The following is a 16,578-nucleotide window of genomic DNA, read 5'->3' as shown; positions in this document are numbered from 1 at the left end:
AAACTATCAAACGTATTGCTTTAAAACTTGGAACACTTGTTCACCATCAATAAATAGCTGATCCTGTACAGCAAGAAACATAACTCCATCCTGCTTTTTGCAAGAATTATGGCCCCTTTTGGACTCTTGTTACCACAGTTATGGCCCTTTAATAGTTTTGCTATGTAGAATGTTAAGAAATGTGCATTTTTAGATAGAAGTTTACATTCATTTTCTATTATCCAGGTTTGCGCTTTGTATAATTATATAAATGCTAACAAAGCTGTGCAGTAAATGCAAAGTATTTCTTATATAGACAGTTTTTGCTGAACTAGGCAGTTTTAACAAAATATAGTTATGTAGATTTTTTGCAAGAGTTCATTCACTCATATTATTTCCCCCAGGATAGACAGAATATCCGGGAGTTAAAAATCATGTTGTTTTCGCATGGGTTACTTCACATCATGGGTGTACTTCATGTACAATGAACTTCCAGTACTTGGAAAACAGTTGTGCTTTTCTTAGAAAAACAGAATGCTCACCACATGGGACTGCATGATTGTTTGAAATATTACAGATTCTAACCTCCAGACAGCTGATCTATCTCATATGGAAAATTAAGAGGCTTACGCCTAGTAACAAATATATACTGTAGTAGGTTTTGTAGTGGCAGAGATGCAGGATAAAAGCCTGTTATCTTCATTAATATAGTTTTGTTCCATTATGCTATGAATATACGGCTGTTTTGTTGTTTGTTTAGACTAGGTTTTATGTTGTTTGTTTATTTTGAATTATTAAAATGTTTTGAACAATTTTTAGCCCATACAATCAAGATAAGGATGTGAAGAAATATCAGTCAAGGCTTCAGATTTGTTCTTTTGTCGGGCAGTGTTTAGAAATGAGTTTATCAAATATAAACCAACTTTTTTCTTTGATACCTTTCTGTTCTCCTGTTCATGCGGCTGCTGCCTGATTTCTGGCATGCTCTCACATCATTGGCTGTTATTTCTGCCTAGAATATCTCTATTTCGGTAAAGATAAACAGCTGATCCATTTGGTTTTGTTTATTATAGAAAATAGGTGAGTCTGAAGATTTCTCTATTTTCATAAAGTGGTCAGTATTTGACCATGAGAAGGAAGAGCTGGTGACCACCTCATGCAGATCTTGTTTATGTAAGTGTCCAGTATATTGGTCTGTTTGACCGTTTTGTTGATGAATGATCTGACATAAGTTTTACCCCCTGGCTACCCTTTGTGAATTGAAGGTAAACCTGCTTAACTGGCAGTTTGGTACAATTATATTCTGCCAAAACTGGGTTAGTTGATCGAATTTTTGAAGGTATATAAGATCATTGGGTCCTTGCCTCTTCCCTATAACTTCTTTGCCTTTCGGTGAGTTACTTCGAACATTTTTGTGCTTGTGGATTTTTTAGTTGTTTTTTTTTTTTCATTTTTATACATAGATAAAACTTTTAGCAGCTTAGTGTTGCAAACTGTAAGTATTTTTTGTTGTAATTGTTGTACTGCAGATTTCTTGACATTCAGATTTTTTTTAAAAATACAGTTATTTTCTAGAATAATGTAAGATGAATAATTACTCTGACTTTTCTTTTAGCTGAATGGGATATGACTTGACATTTCTGCAACTGAATGTTTGTGTTTATATTGTCTGTCTCTATGCCAGAATGTATTGTTAGAATGCGTTTTTTTTTTGACAGCTTGTGAAGAGATGTCTGCAAAACAGTAAATCATGTCTTACTTTGACAGATTGTTGCAAGTTGCAAGGCTGCAAGCAGATGTTTGCAATAAATTTTTTGCAGATTTTGTAGTTTTTTATTTTTATTTACAGCATCCCGATTAGGCAGACGACCAAAGCGGTTAAAAGATTCAAGCGGCGTAGAACCAAAAAGAGAGACCAACGTGCCTATTGCACCATATCCTTCACCAGCAGAACTTTACAAACTTAGAATGGCAGAATTGCAGAGATTACTCCAGCAGAATGGGACATTCAAGTCCGAATTGATGCAGGCGTTCTTGTCGGCGGCTCAGGTCAGCTTCCGAGAGCATCAACGTAACAGCAACAGTAATGACAATCAGAAAAACAAGAAGAACGTCCAGCAGTCCAAACAGAGCGGGACAGAATCTGGGTATACCTCTAGTACTGTGAGCAGTCCAACTAGTAACACCAGTCACTCGCCTAATATCATAGATCAAAATATCCAGAATAGAAACCAGTTGAATATTGACTCAAAATCTGGAATCATTGAGGATCTGGACAATTTTAAAATATCCTCTGAAAATACCTCGGTCACAGATAATAGTCATACTTTGTTGCCGACAACTACGTCATCATTAACCACTGAAACAAAAGATTTATCTGCAGATGTTAAAATTGAACCAGGACTTGATAATAGGGAGTTCACAGCCATGACACAAGTTGTTGATAATTCAAGCAGTACTATGATGGGCGGAATGCCGCCAATGCCAGATGCAGCGTCACCTTTCACGATGCCGGAACTTTCTCCGGACATGATGATGATGATGCCGGACATGATGGAAATGATGGGAGATGGAAGCATGATGTCTGGAATGATGAGTGGCATGATGCCGGGTAAGAGCCAATAGTTCTATCATCTTTGTTCATCTGCATTTCTTGTTCAAAATTAAGACTTAGATTTTTAAAATAACTCTGTATTGTGACAGGTATGAAGATTTTGTTATAGTTTTACAGAAAGTAGTTACAGACAGCTATAGAAAAGCATTTGAATGTCACAACACAGCATTTAAATAAAAGTGTGATGTACTGAATTTTTGGTGCTTTTAAGTCTAAATGTGGCTGTCATGGAATTTTTTTTACATTTGACAACAGATTTTTTGCTGAACTATTTGGAGAATAAGTAGAGCTATCCTTCTCACCAAAGTGTTGGCGTCGGCATCACACCTTGGTTAAGTTTTTTGTAACAGTTCACATTTTGGCAAAATCTTTTGAGATAAAGACACTAGTCTTGTGTATCATCACCATGTCCAGTTTTAGGCAAGAGTACAACATATCTTGGTTAAGTTTTTGATACCAGTTCATATTTTGTGTAAACTATTTGACATATAGCTGTGAAACCTTTACCACTTGTTTATTATAATAGGTACATTATTTGTCTTATCTGTTTTATTTTTTTGTCTGAAAATCTCTGGTAATATTTTGACCCCATACTTACATCAATTCTTTGAACAGTGGAGCGGGCTGTCAACAGACAGCTGCTGTTGAGGAAAATCTTCCCTAGAAATGTAACACCAGTATCGTAATCGAACATGAAGCTTTACATATATTAATGTATTTTATTTGTTTCTAGAACTTTGATTTTAACAATTTCAGAAATGATGGTAGAACAGCTTCCGGAACCTGATGATAATGCCAATGAGATTGACATTGAGAGAATCATGGAGGAAGTAAAACATGTGCCGTCTTCGCTACGGCAACAACTGATTGACCAGGTGATACAGACTGTCTCCGAGGCCCACATGGCAACAGTTACACCCACCAGACAGAAGGTTGCTGAGGCTGATGAAAAATTTGCCAAGAAAGTGTTGGAAGGAAACTTGGTAAGATTTAAATGCTTTGAATTAAGGATTACCCAGGGTTTTTTAGCAATTTATGTTTTCCGACTGTTTTTAAAGTATCTTCTGTGGTCGTATAGCTTTAAAACGAGGGCAGCTTGAGCATTCTGCTCATATCCCTGCGACCTTGAGCAGACAATGTGTTTTACTGTACTTAATAGTAAATATATAATAAGCCTCAGTATGAATTTGCAATGTCAGTTAAAAAACTGGCAGTTTTTACCTCATCTGTACACAAGATGCTCAGGGTGAGCTACTGTGATCACTTGCAGATTGTTTTCTGTAGGTCTGCCACACTTCTCTTCAAAGGACATTTTTATGCCCACCTTTTGTTAAAATCGCACTGTCCGTCGGTATGTGAGTGTGTTCGTCCATGTAAGTTCTTTTCTGAGCTGTAACTTCAACATTCATAGGGGGATTTGAAAATAATTTGACACAAATGTTAACCATATGGAGAAGGTGTGTCATGCTTATGACCCTGGTCTCCCAGATCAAGGTCAAGGTCAAAAAATAATGTGTGATTTTTTTTCGTGTCTGGTCCATATCTTTTAGGCACATGAATGGATTTTGAAATAAGTTTGCAAAAATGTTCATCTAATCCTAAGGGTGTGTTGTGTGAATGACCCGGATCTCTTGAGTCAAGGTCACAATTTGACGTATGGGTTTTTCTGCGTGCAGTCATTATTTTTAGCTCACCTGTCACAAAGTGACAAGGTGAGCTTTTGTGATCGCGTGGCGTCCGTCGTCCGTCCGTGCGTTCGTGCTTGTGACCACTCTAGAGGTCACATTTTTCATGGGATCTTTATGAAAGTTGGTCAGAATGTTCATCTTGATGATATCTAGGTCAAGTTCGAAACTGGGTCACGTGCGATCAAAAACTAGGTCAGTAGGTCTAAAAATAGAAAAACCTTGTGACGTCTCTAGAGGCCATGTTTCTCAATGGATCTTCATGAAAATTGGTGAGTGTATTCAGCTTTATGATATCTAGGTCAAGTTTGTAACTGGGTCATGTGCGGTCAAAAACTAGGTCAGTAGGTCGAAAAATAGAAAAACCTTGTGACCTCCCTAGAGGCCATATTTTTCATGAGATCTTCATGAAAATTGGTGAGAATGTTCACCTTGATGATATCTAGGTCAGATTCAGAAGTGGGTCACGTGCCTTCAAAAACTAGGTCATTAGGTTAAATAATAGAAAAACCTTGTGACCTCTCTAGAGGTCATATTTTTCAATGGATCTTCATGAAAATTGGTCAGAATTTTTTATCTTGATGATATCTAGGTCACATGTGCTCAAAAACTAGGTCACTATGTCAAATAATAGAAATAACGACGTCGTACTCAGTTCAACACTGGGTCATGTGGGGATAGGTGAGCGATTCAGGACCATCATGGTCCTCTTGTTGTTTTTGTTGTTGTGAATGCACCTGTACATAAGTTATATTGTATATTTAACTGGGTTAGGTACTGTAAATGAGGGTTTTCCATATTTAAAAGTAAATTAATTATAGAATATTTTAGTTAGAAGTGCCAGAATTATATAAGAGAAAAAAACAGGCATCTTATTCCATTGTTGTTTTATTATCTTGCAGCCTGACTTGTCAAAGCTGTCAATCAGCCCTACTCACATGTGGCAAAAAATGATTAAAAATATGGTTTTTGAGATAACACAGGCTGTGAGATTCTGCAAGAAGTTACCAGGTAAGAAATTTACTGCCTCATAAAAAGCTCTTAGGGAATATGCAAATCAGTATTCTTGTTTAATGATAACGCCTTGCCATGACTGGTTGATAGGAGATTGCCAGACTTTCCTTGAAGGATCATTCTTTTTTGACATGATGCTAATATCTGATGCAGTTGAAAAGATAAACACATTTTGTGCCCCCCAGAATTTTATCTTTTGAATTGATCAGTTGTTTTTGAAAAACACTTTGCGGTTAGACCCACTGTCCATGGATTTGAAATACATGTACTTGAACCCACAATCCATAGATTCTGCTTTGGATGTTTTTCCCATGGATCACACTCCTTAGGATCCACTATCCTTGGAATTCGTAGTCTTGAAAGTCACTGGCAGTACTTTAGCAATAAGAACAAAATATTTTACAACTGTTTTGACTTTAATCATTTCTTACTATAGGGTTTGGTGAGATTCAGCAGGATGATCAAATTGTGTTGATAAAGAAAGGCTCATTTGAGATTTTACTGTGCCGCATGTGCCTCCTTGTGGACCATGTCAAAGAAGAGATGTTTGACCCCATGATGGAAATGAAATGCCCTAGGTAAGTTAGACATATAGATTATACAGATAAAACTGGAACATTCAGATTGTATTTTGCAAGTCTAATATAATTTTAGCTGAAGTGAAAGTTTAATATTATTTGAGAAAAGATTTTCCAAACCCTTGTTTATAGCTTTGATATAAGTTGTGTTCTTTATTTATGATGTACACTTCACCCACTTGTGTTTAAGCTATATGATTATCAAACGTTGTTGATGTGTGTTTCCATAGACTTTTAGTAGTACTTGTCACAAGAAACTGTTATTACAGAATGGTGATAAGGAACATGCCAATGGGTCCATTTATTGATGAGTTCTTTAATGTGGCGATACAGCTAAACCCACTCAGACTGACGGATGAGGAAATTGGAATCTTCTCAGCTGCCCTCATTATGTGTCCAGGTAAATTAGCATGTTTACTTGCAGACATGTTTTAAAAGTGTAGAGATAGACCCTAAAATTTTCAAAGATAGAAATACATTAGATAAAGTCTAGAAATTGATTTCCAAGTCCTTGAAATAACCAAAAACTATTTCAAATATCTATTAGTTTAATGAAAACGGTTTAAGACACAATATAATACTTTTTTGCACAACAAAAACATCTAGGATTTATTCTTATGTGTTTGATTTACCCCGCAAAGCCTGCTTTCTATGATTTTGTCAACTTACTTATGGTAAAAATCTAACTTTAAACAAGCTGATAATAAAATGAAATACCAGTAAGTATTTCATAGTGCGGATAATACAGTTTTGCTTGTATCAAAATTTCGCAATAGAAGCACTTTTGTAATACAGAACACCTTGGAGGGTTAGTAAAGGTGCAATCTCTATTTCCTATGCCTAAAGAATGTAACATTCAAATGTTAGTAGGTGTTTGAATGATCAATGTTTCAAGTTATTTAGTTTTAACTGTTACAGTTTATTCATATTTGATCATAACTTCGTTGAGGCACACTAAGTATCCCAGGGAGGTTTACGCACGAGACCTGTGCTGAGAAGTAGACATGTCCTCTTGAAGGATTTTTTCTGAAAGTTGGATTTGTTCCAAGAGCCTCACCATGAGAAAACCAACATAGTGCGTTTGCGACCAGCATGGATCCAGACCAGCCTGCCCATCCACGAAGTCTGGTCAGGATCCATGCTGTTCCCTGACGATTTCTCTAATTGCAAGGCTTTGAAACTGAACAGCATGGGTCCTTACCAGACTGCACGGGTGGGGCTCATATAATGATTTGTATAGTTTCTCTTACTGTATAGAGGCCTCTTTCAGTATTTCACAGCTTATTTTTTCTTTTTACAGAACGAGAGGGATTGACCAACGTTCTTGCTGTAGACAAGCTGCACACACTCTTTTTACAGTCTCTGTATTATGAAATGAGGAATAACCACAATGACTATGAAAGCAAATTTGCTAGACTTCTTAGTGTAATCCCAGTGTTTAGAAATGTGAATGCAAAGCACTCCATGGCGTTGAATGCGATGAAAATGCAAAAGGCTAGTGTGGTTGAAGACTTCCCAGAACTTCACAAAGAAATTTTTGATATCAAAGATGATAATTAGAATTTTGATATAGTTGACAGAAGTGGGGTAAAAGTTGAAAGGGGCTTTCCAGTCAGTTCAGATCTCGTGATGTTTTTCTGTAAACTAGCATGATGTTAGTAATTTACTGGACAGTAGAGACAATTTCCGGGTGCATTGTGCTATAAAGCAGTGTTACTACTTTTAGAATAGTAGACTGTGACACTGACTTGATGAAGTTTATGGAAAAGCTTGTAAACATTGAATAAAATGGCACATGGTGCCAAGCTGTCAAGTGCTATGACTAAAAAAAAAATAGAAAGAAGAAACAGTTTAGTATGTTTGCTTGCCTTTCTTAAATATAACTTCATATTCAGTTTATATAGGAAAACTTGTTATGACTTAAGGTAGTTCTGTAAGGTTGATAACATAGTAACATTTTTTTCTGGATAATGTAGAATAAAGCCTGAATTTGGTGTACAAAAAATGAAATTCATTTTATGAATTAATGGCAACCTGTGAGTGAATTTATTACAATGGCAGTGTAGTATGATATTAAAACATCCAACTTTTTAAGTAATTTTTACAAAAAATGTCTTAAAATCAGCATGAAATGTGTGGATCACTTTAATCATTGGCAAATATCCCCGAAACAAGTACACGGACATATTCATTTAACTTCACCATACTATAGGCCATATGTTTATTTACAACTGAAAAGTTCCATTAAAATCTATTGGCGAAAATGTTATCAAAATTATAATTTTCCCATAGACTCCTATTATGAAAACTTTTTTGTGGTCCAAATTTTTCAAATCAGTCTAGCAAAAAATCGAGCACACGACCCTATCTTTTTTACTTGCCAAATATTCTTAGCATATTCTGAAGTTTTGAAAAATGAAGGTTTAATTAAATTCTACATTGTAGACAATTTTTCATCCGAAAGTGCAGAACTACCTTAAAGGAAGCAGGTTTCTGATTTAGGTAATGAGAAAGCTGCAGATAGACGGCATCGCTCATTAACTCATGTCAGGGAAAGGTTGATCCATCTGTATTAGTGTCAACGTTGAATCATACAATTATTTGTTACTGATATATTATATGTTTAAAAAAAAAATGTTTTTGAATATAGCTGTACATTATATCTGTTAGAGCTTAAGAATTTATCAAGAACTTGCTTGCATTGGCCACACCAAGCTTTTTAAGGCCAGTTACATAAAGGGGAAAAATAATGAAAAAAAATGACCCTTTATACAATTTTGTTGAGTGATTAGAGTGATCCTAATTAGAAGTATGAGAGCAGTTTGACTACCATTTTTTCTAGGCATCAGTACTGGTGAGGTAGCCAGGAAACGGATGCTCCTAGGCATCAGTACTGGTGAGGTAGCCAGGAAACGGATGCTCCTAGGCATCAGTACTGGTGAGGTAGCCAGGAAACAGATGCTCCTAGGCATCAGTACTGGTGAGGTAGCCAGGAAACAGATGTTTCTAGGCATCAGTACTGGTGAGGTAGCCAGGAAACGGATGCTCCTAGGCATCAGTACTGGTGAGGTAGCCAGGAAACGGATGCTCCTAGGCATCAGTACTGGTGAAGTAGTCGGGAAACAGATGTTAAGCTTTCTCTGCAATCAATGAATTACAATGCATTTAAAGTAACTAAAGAATGATATTATTATGTGAAAAGATAAGAGTATAAGTTTACATCATTCATTTACATTTATTGTGTATATATATATATATATATGTATATTCATCATGTATAACAACACCATATACAAGACTAAATTTGAAACTGCTTATAAACAAGGTGTCTAATTGTACTCTGTTTTATTTTTATACAATTATAAATGGTAAATGTCTGTTGATGGACAACATTACAAGAATCAAAACAGTGCAAACATACAGGCATGATAAATACTGTAAAATCATTTAATTTCATGGGCACAACATTTCGTGGTTTGGGTCAAAACAGCTATTCGATGGGGATATAAACTTTGAACATATAAAAATTTGACATTGTACTGGTTTGGTTGGATTCAGTTTCCTGGATTGACTCAACCATGATATCCAGGAAAAGTAGTCCGTACGAATATGAACCCTTATCCTGCTGAATTTCTATAATGAATTTGGATAGTACCATTAACTGTCAAAATGGGGTTCCTTACCAAAAAGACTCTGATGTGCAGGCTGATTATGATTTGCACTGTTGGCAAAGACAAAATCATTAGTGTCCCCATGAATATTAATGACTTTACAGTATAGCAGCTTATTGAAGATTCTGCATGGGTTTTCCTTGTGCGTTGCTAATTCCTTCATTTGATATATTATGTGATAACAAATAGATTTGTGCATTACAATACGTGAATTTGAAGTGGTTTTTTTTTTAGTGTATACTTTTTATTTTCTTGATGATAGGCAAAATATTAGAAGATTCGCATAAAATGTTAAGACAATCAGTGCTCATATTTTAGCTATAATTTTTTTCTCTTTCATTTTATAAGCCATGTCTTGTGAAGGAAAAAGCAACCAATTTTAGTTTATCTTTTAGCATAATAGATATTCATCCCAGATTGAAGTATTTTTGAAGAGGCTTACAAAATTTTGATACAGAAAAAGTCTATTCCTGTCATTTGAAAATCACTGGTTGTTTTCTAGTGTACTATAAGTACACAACTGTGTATGATTGTTATTTTACAGATAACCATTGCTTTACATTTGAACATTTTTATAGGTGAAAATTTTACGGGTGAGCCCAACTGCTTCACTTTAAGCTTGTGATATTAGAATTTATTTGTACATATTTTATTCTTACAGCATTTTTGGAAAAATATTTTACCCATGAATTCAGAATTGAAGCTGTAGATTTCATTTTATCATTTTAGTCCAAGTTAGTGAGTGTTGCTCACTAATTCTGTTGATTTTATTTCAAAATGTACATTTTGTCATGAATATATTGCATTTTTCATTAGTGAGATATTAAGTGTAAATGAAATCATATTGTGCTGTTTAAGAATATATACTGTGAAAATCAATAAAGGTTAGAAACATCTGTAATACATTTTTTCCTCTTTGAGTATCTCTGTATTCTCTCACTTAACCTTTAGCATGCTAGATAAATTGTCGTCTGCTGGAAATGTCGTCTGCTAAAATTGTAAAGTTCATTCAATTTGCTCCAAAATTGGAAGAAATATTGTCAAAGTAGCAAACAGCTTGGAACCTGATCAGACGCCGATTTAATCGGCGTCTGATCTGGTTCCAAGCTGTTTGCAAGGGCTGTTAAAGTCGCCTGCAGCAGGCTAAGGGTTAAAAAGACATGCCTCTGAATTATGTCAGTGTTATGCCCACGGGAGATGTACTGTGTGTTAACTTGTCTATCAGTCCATTTGTTACTCGTTAAAACTACTCAGCTCCTCCTACAGTTTCCATCCAAATGAAATGAAGCTAAGTGAACATCGACATGCACATTTTCAGAACTTTCATGGAGTTATGTCCTTTTTGTGCCCCCTCCCTCCACACCCAGTTTTTTGGGGTGGGGTGGCACTTAAAAATTGCCTTATCCATCCGTCAGTCCAAGCCCACATTTGCATACTTAGTTGGCTGTAGGAACAATAGGTAACTTAACTTTTTCTTTGATGTCATTCATTCCGTAAGCTTTTATGTGGTTTTTTAGTTCACCTGAGCACAAAGTGCTCATGGTGAGGTATTATGATCACGCTGTGTCTGTCGTGTGTCGAGTCGTCCGTCCGTCATCAACAATTGTGTTTAAACGACATCTCCAAAACCACTGAATTGATTTTGAAGAAACTTTGCGTGGATGTTCCTTAGATGGTCCTCTACCAAAGTTGTTCAAACGGTTCAGCTTGGTTGCACATAGGGGCCACCAGAGCTAAAAATAGAAAAATCTTCAAACGACATCTCCTAAACCGATGGTCCGATTTTGAAATAATTTCACCCAAAGGTTCTTATGTCACCCTCTACCAAGATTGTTCAAATTATATTGATTTGTCAAAAAACATGGCCGCCGTGTATATAGTGGAAACTTTAAAAATCTTCTTGTGTAAATCTGACGGCCCGATTTTACAATAATTTTACACAAATGGTCCTTGTGTGACCCTCTACCAAGATTTTTAGCCCACCATCATCAGATGGTGGGCTATTAAAATCACTCTGCGTCCGTGGTCCGTCCGTCCGTCATTCCGTCCGTCCGTCCGTCCGTCCGTCCGTTAACAATTTCTCGTTATCGCATCTCCTCAGAAACTACTGGGGGGATTTTGACCAAACTTTGTCAGAATGATGTATTGGTACCCTAGTTGTGTCCCCCTGAAAATCAGACTGGTTCAACAATTTATGAGTTAGTTATGGCCCTTTGTTTATTTCTATAATTTATATAGATTTATATAGGGAAAAACTTTGAAAACCTTCTTGTCCAAAATCACAGAGCCTAGGGCTTTGATATTTGGTATGAAGCATCATCTAGTGGTCCTCTACCAAGATGATTCAAATTATTTCTCTGGGGTCAAATATGGCCCCGCCCTGGGGTCACATGGTTTATATAGACTTATATAGGGAAAAACTTTGAATAACCTCTTGTCCAAAACCACAGGGCCTAGGGCTTTGATATTTTGTATGTGACATCATCTAGTGGTCTTTAACTAAGATTGTTCAAATTATACCCCTAGGGTCAAATATGGCCCCGCCCTGGGGTTCATATGGTTTACATAGACTTATATAGGGAAAAACTTTGAAAATCTTCTTGTCCAAACCACAAAGCCTAGGGCTTTGATACTTGTAATGTAGCATCATCTAGTGGTTCTCTACCAAGTTTGTTCAAATTATCCTCCTAGGGTTAAATATGGCCCCGCCCCGGGGGTCACATGGTTCATATAGACTTATATAGGGAAAAGCTTTTAAAATGTTCTTGTCAGTAACTACAACATTCAAACTTGGACCACATGTATATTTTTGAGTGGCAAGATGAACCTTAACATGAGTTGACCTTGATTTTGACCTAGTGACCTACTTTCACATTTCTGTAGCTACAGCCTTCAAATTTGGACCACATGCATAATTTTGTGCACTGGAAAAAACTTTGACCTTTATTTTGACCTAGTGACCTACTTTAACATTTTTGAAGGTACAGGCATCAAATTTGGACCATATGCATAGTTTCGTGTTTCAAAATGAAATTTGACATTGATTTTGACCTAGTGACCTACTTTCAACTTTCTCAAGCTACAGCCTTCAAATTTGGACTACATGCATAGTTTTGTGTACCGAAAAAAACTTTGACCTTGACATTGACCTAGTGACCTACTTTCACATTTTTGAAGGTACAGGCTTCAAATTTGGACCACATGCATAGTTTTGTATTCTGAAATAAAATTTGACCTGGATTTTGACCTAGTGACCTACTTTTACATTTCTCAAGCTACAGCCTTCAAATTTGGACCACTTGCATAGTTTTGTGTACTGAAATGACCTTTGACCTTTACATTGACCTAGTGACCTACTTTCACATTTTTAAGGTACAGGCTTCAAATTTGGACCACATGCATAGTTTTGTATTCCGAAATAAAATTTGACCTTGATTTTGACCTAGTGACCTACTTTTACATTTCTCAAGCTACAGCCTTCAAATTTGGACCACATGCATAGTTTTGTGTACCAAAACAAACTTTGACCTTTACATTGACCTAGTGACCTACTTTCACATTTTTGAAGGTACAGGCTTCAAATTTGGACCACATGCATAGTTTTGTATTCCGAAGTAAAATTTGACCTGGATTTTGACCTAGTGACCTACTTTTACATTTCTCAAGCTACAGCCTTCAAATTTGGACCACTTGCATAGTTTTGTGTACCGAAATTAACTTTGACCTTAAGATAGACCTAGTGACCTACTTTCACATTTCTGTAGCTACAGGCTTCAAATTTAGGACCACATGCATAGTTTTGTGTACCGAAACAAACTTTGACCTTGACATTGACCTAGTGACCTACTTTCACATTTTTGAAGGTACAGGCTTCAAATTTGGACCACATGCATAGATTTGTGTTGTGTACGGAAATGAAATTTGACCTTGAGCTAGTCAATAAGTCTTGAAATTTGGAACACTCAAAAATGGCACATTGGTGGGCGCCAAGATCACTCTGTGATCTCTTGTTCAAATTATTTTGATTCGTCAAAAAACATGGCAACCAGAGGGCGTGGTCACTTTTCCCTGTATGTATATAGTGGAAACTTTAAAAATCTTCTTGTGTGAAACTACTGGCCCAATTTTAGAATAATTTTACACAAATGGTCCTTGTGTGAACCTCTACCAAGACTGTTAAAATTGTTTTGATTCGTCAAAAAACATGGCTGCCAGAAGGCGTGGTCACTTTTCCCTATATGTATATAGTGGAAACTTCAAAAATCTTCTTGTGTGAAACTGCTGGTCCGAATTTAGAATAATTTTACACAAATGGTCCTTGTGTGACCCTTTAGAAAGATTGTTCAAAGTATTCCGATTCGTCAAAAAACATGGCCGCCAGAGGGCGTGGTCACTTTTCCCTATATGTATATAGTGGAAACTTTAAAAATCTTCCTGTGTGAAACTGCTGGCCTGATTTTAGAATAATTTTACACAAATAGTCCCTATGTCACCCTCTACCAAGATTGTTCAAATTATTTTGATTCGTCAAAAAACATGGCCGCCAGAGGGTGTGGTCACTTTTCCCTATATGTATATAGTGGAAACTTTAAAAGTCTTCTTGTGTGAAACTGCTTGCCCGATTTTAAAATAATTTTACACAAATGGTTCTTGTGTGACCCTCTACCAAGATTATACAATGGTCACTTTTCCCTTCATGTATACCATACTTGTCCAAAGTATTGCCCCAAGGTCAAAAGATGGCCACACCCTGTGTCTGACATGTACTTACTATAGGCTTTTATATTAGAAACTTTGAAAATCTTCTCTGAATCAATAATAGCTAGAGCCTTGATATTTGGCATGTGATATCAGATTTGTAATGTCTACCGTAATTGTTCAAATTATTGCCCTAGGTTCAAAAGTGTGTGTGACATGTATGTAATATAGGTTAATATAGAAGAAACCTGACTGTACTTATACAAGCACACCTGAAGCCTTGTACACAGGTGAGCGCTTTAGGGTCAATGACCCTCTTGTTTTCTTTTATGTGGCTAAAATAACAATAGGGAGAACAAAAGAGTAGCCACATAAATACCCATATGTAGGAATGTCTGTCTGTCCAGATTTTGTATCGTTCATATCTCAAAAAGTATTTGACTCGAGTCATCAAACTTCACAGGACTGTTATTCAGCACGGGAAGCATTGGTTTTAATTTGGATCGCACACAGTCTGACCAGAGTTTTGGCCCTTTACTTAGTCTTAAATAGGCATAAAAGAGCCAGAAGTTTGTGTCGCATGTATCTCTAAAAGTATTTGACCCAGTATTATGAAACTTTACAGGAATATTATTTAGCATGTAAAGTTGTGCATCTGGGGTTTAGTTAGAGATATCTTTCAGACAGAACAGAGTTATGGCCCTTGACTTAGTGAAAAAATATGCATAAAAAGGCGCACATATCTAAAAAAGTATATTACGTAGTATTATCCAGCATGTAAATTTGTGCACTTGAGTCTTTTGAGGGGGTGGGGGTGACTGCTTGACCAGAGTTATTGCCCTTGATTGGTAAAAACAAAAAGTTTGTGCTGCATGCATGTCAAAATATACTTAGCCTATGAAGTTTTGCATCAGGTGTTCTCTTTGGGATTTTACTCCGCTAGGCCAGAGTTTTGGCCCTTCACTAATTGAAAAATACATATAAAGTTCTTAAGTTTCTTAAGTTTGTGTTGCAAACATCTTAAAAAATATTAAACCTCGAGTTTTAAAACCATGTACAGTGACAGGAGTGGGGGGCGCCTGTGTCCTAGGGACACACATCTAGTTAGTTTGAAATATTAAAACTATATATGAACATTGTATACTTAACTCCTACAGATTCTGTCCATTTAAAATGAAGCTTTGAGTACATCATCAACATGAAGCGGACACACATATTATTGGTACTTTCATGTCTGATAATTTTCTCTGGTTGGCAGGCTGGTCTGGATCCATGCTGGTCGCAAATGCAATATATGTTGGTTCTCTCATGGTGCGTCTCAAATATTTTTAACACATGGTGGTAGGAAATGCACGGTAAGTTTTTCTGTTCATGTTTTATACGGCTTCAATTTCCTTATTAAGGTAAATTTAGTGTTTGATGCTATCTATGCTTTCTTAATTCTTCATTGTACTGTCCTTGTATACCGTATAGCGGGTTAATTCTGCGGTTTTGTCCTAAATTGGGCCTAGTTTATTTCTGTGTTTTTTATTTCTGCGACCTTCGAGAAAAGCGGGAATTAATTTTTGCAGTTTGCATCAACCGGAAGTAAATTCTGTGCATGGAAAATAGCTACCGCATTTACTACATCAACTCAAATGCATATCGTTCTCGTCAGTTCTTGTTAGTTTAACTTTTCATAAACGTAGAGTGTTTTGTGATATACACTTGTAAAGATTATATGCCCGAAACTTTAACCATTCATTCGTGGACAATAGATTGATACATTAACAAAAGCAATCAACCACAGTCGATACAGTGTGAATAACTTGACAGCAGATGAAAAACTCATGAGATAAAAATAACAGGTCATTATATTAAGCGAAATATCAAGTTTATTTCTGTGTCAAAAAATTCTGCTGATAGTTTAAATGTGCGGAATTTATTTCTGCGTGACAGCCTCGACCCACAGATTTAGCAGAAATAAAAACTCGCAGAATTAACCCGCTATACGGTACTTCTGTTTGTTCCAGTGAGAATGCTAGCAATTGGGGAAGTAGGGGGAGCGTTTACATGCCTAACAAGATAGTTTATGGTCTCAAATTTATCTGCAATAATTTACAGGTACTTTGACAACAAATGAATAGGAAAATGTATTACAACATGTACTTCTATTTCAAGAAGAGCAGACAACTCTACTTCATCTTTCATTTAAGATATAAATAATTTTTTCTACAAATGTTCATGTCCATCATTCTGCTCCAGTACAGCAGCATAAGGGAGACTACTCATCTTGAACAAATATTATAAGGTGTTTCTGCACGTTTGATAAACCAGTGTAGATCTTGTATGTTATGGAC

At 36.2% G+C, this 16,578-nt stretch overlaps 1 protein-coding gene across 4 annotated transcripts in view; it reads left to right on the top strand.

Moving 5' to 3' along the window:
* LOC123529961 (uncharacterized) overlaps positions 1-10,437 on the top strand; it is a 92,064-nt gene extending 81,627 nt beyond the window's left edge. For all 4 annotated transcript variants that reach the window (XM_053521106.1, XM_045310599.2, XM_053521107.1 and 1 more), the window contains 6 exons: positions 1,829-2,590; positions 3,350-3,576; positions 5,181-5,289; positions 5,729-5,870; positions 6,140-6,270; positions 7,171-10,437. In XM_053521106.1, coding sequence (XP_053377081.1) covers positions 1,829-2,590; positions 3,350-3,576; positions 5,181-5,289; positions 5,729-5,870; positions 6,140-6,270; positions 7,171-7,430 — 1,631 coding nt within the window. In that variant the 3' untranslated portion in view covers positions 7,431-10,437. The remainder of the gene's footprint in view (positions 1-1,828; positions 2,591-3,349; positions 3,577-5,180; positions 5,290-5,728; positions 5,871-6,139; positions 6,271-7,170) is intronic.
* Positions 10,438-16,578: the final 6,141 nt, after the last annotated feature.

This window comes from Mercenaria mercenaria, chromosome 13 (genome assembly GCF_021730395.1).
Source record: "Mercenaria mercenaria strain notata chromosome 13, MADL_Memer_1, whole genome shotgun sequence".
Taxonomy (NCBI): domain Eukaryota; kingdom Metazoa; phylum Mollusca; class Bivalvia; order Venerida; family Veneridae; genus Mercenaria; species Mercenaria mercenaria.
This window is presented reverse-complemented; position numbering and strand designations above follow the sequence as displayed.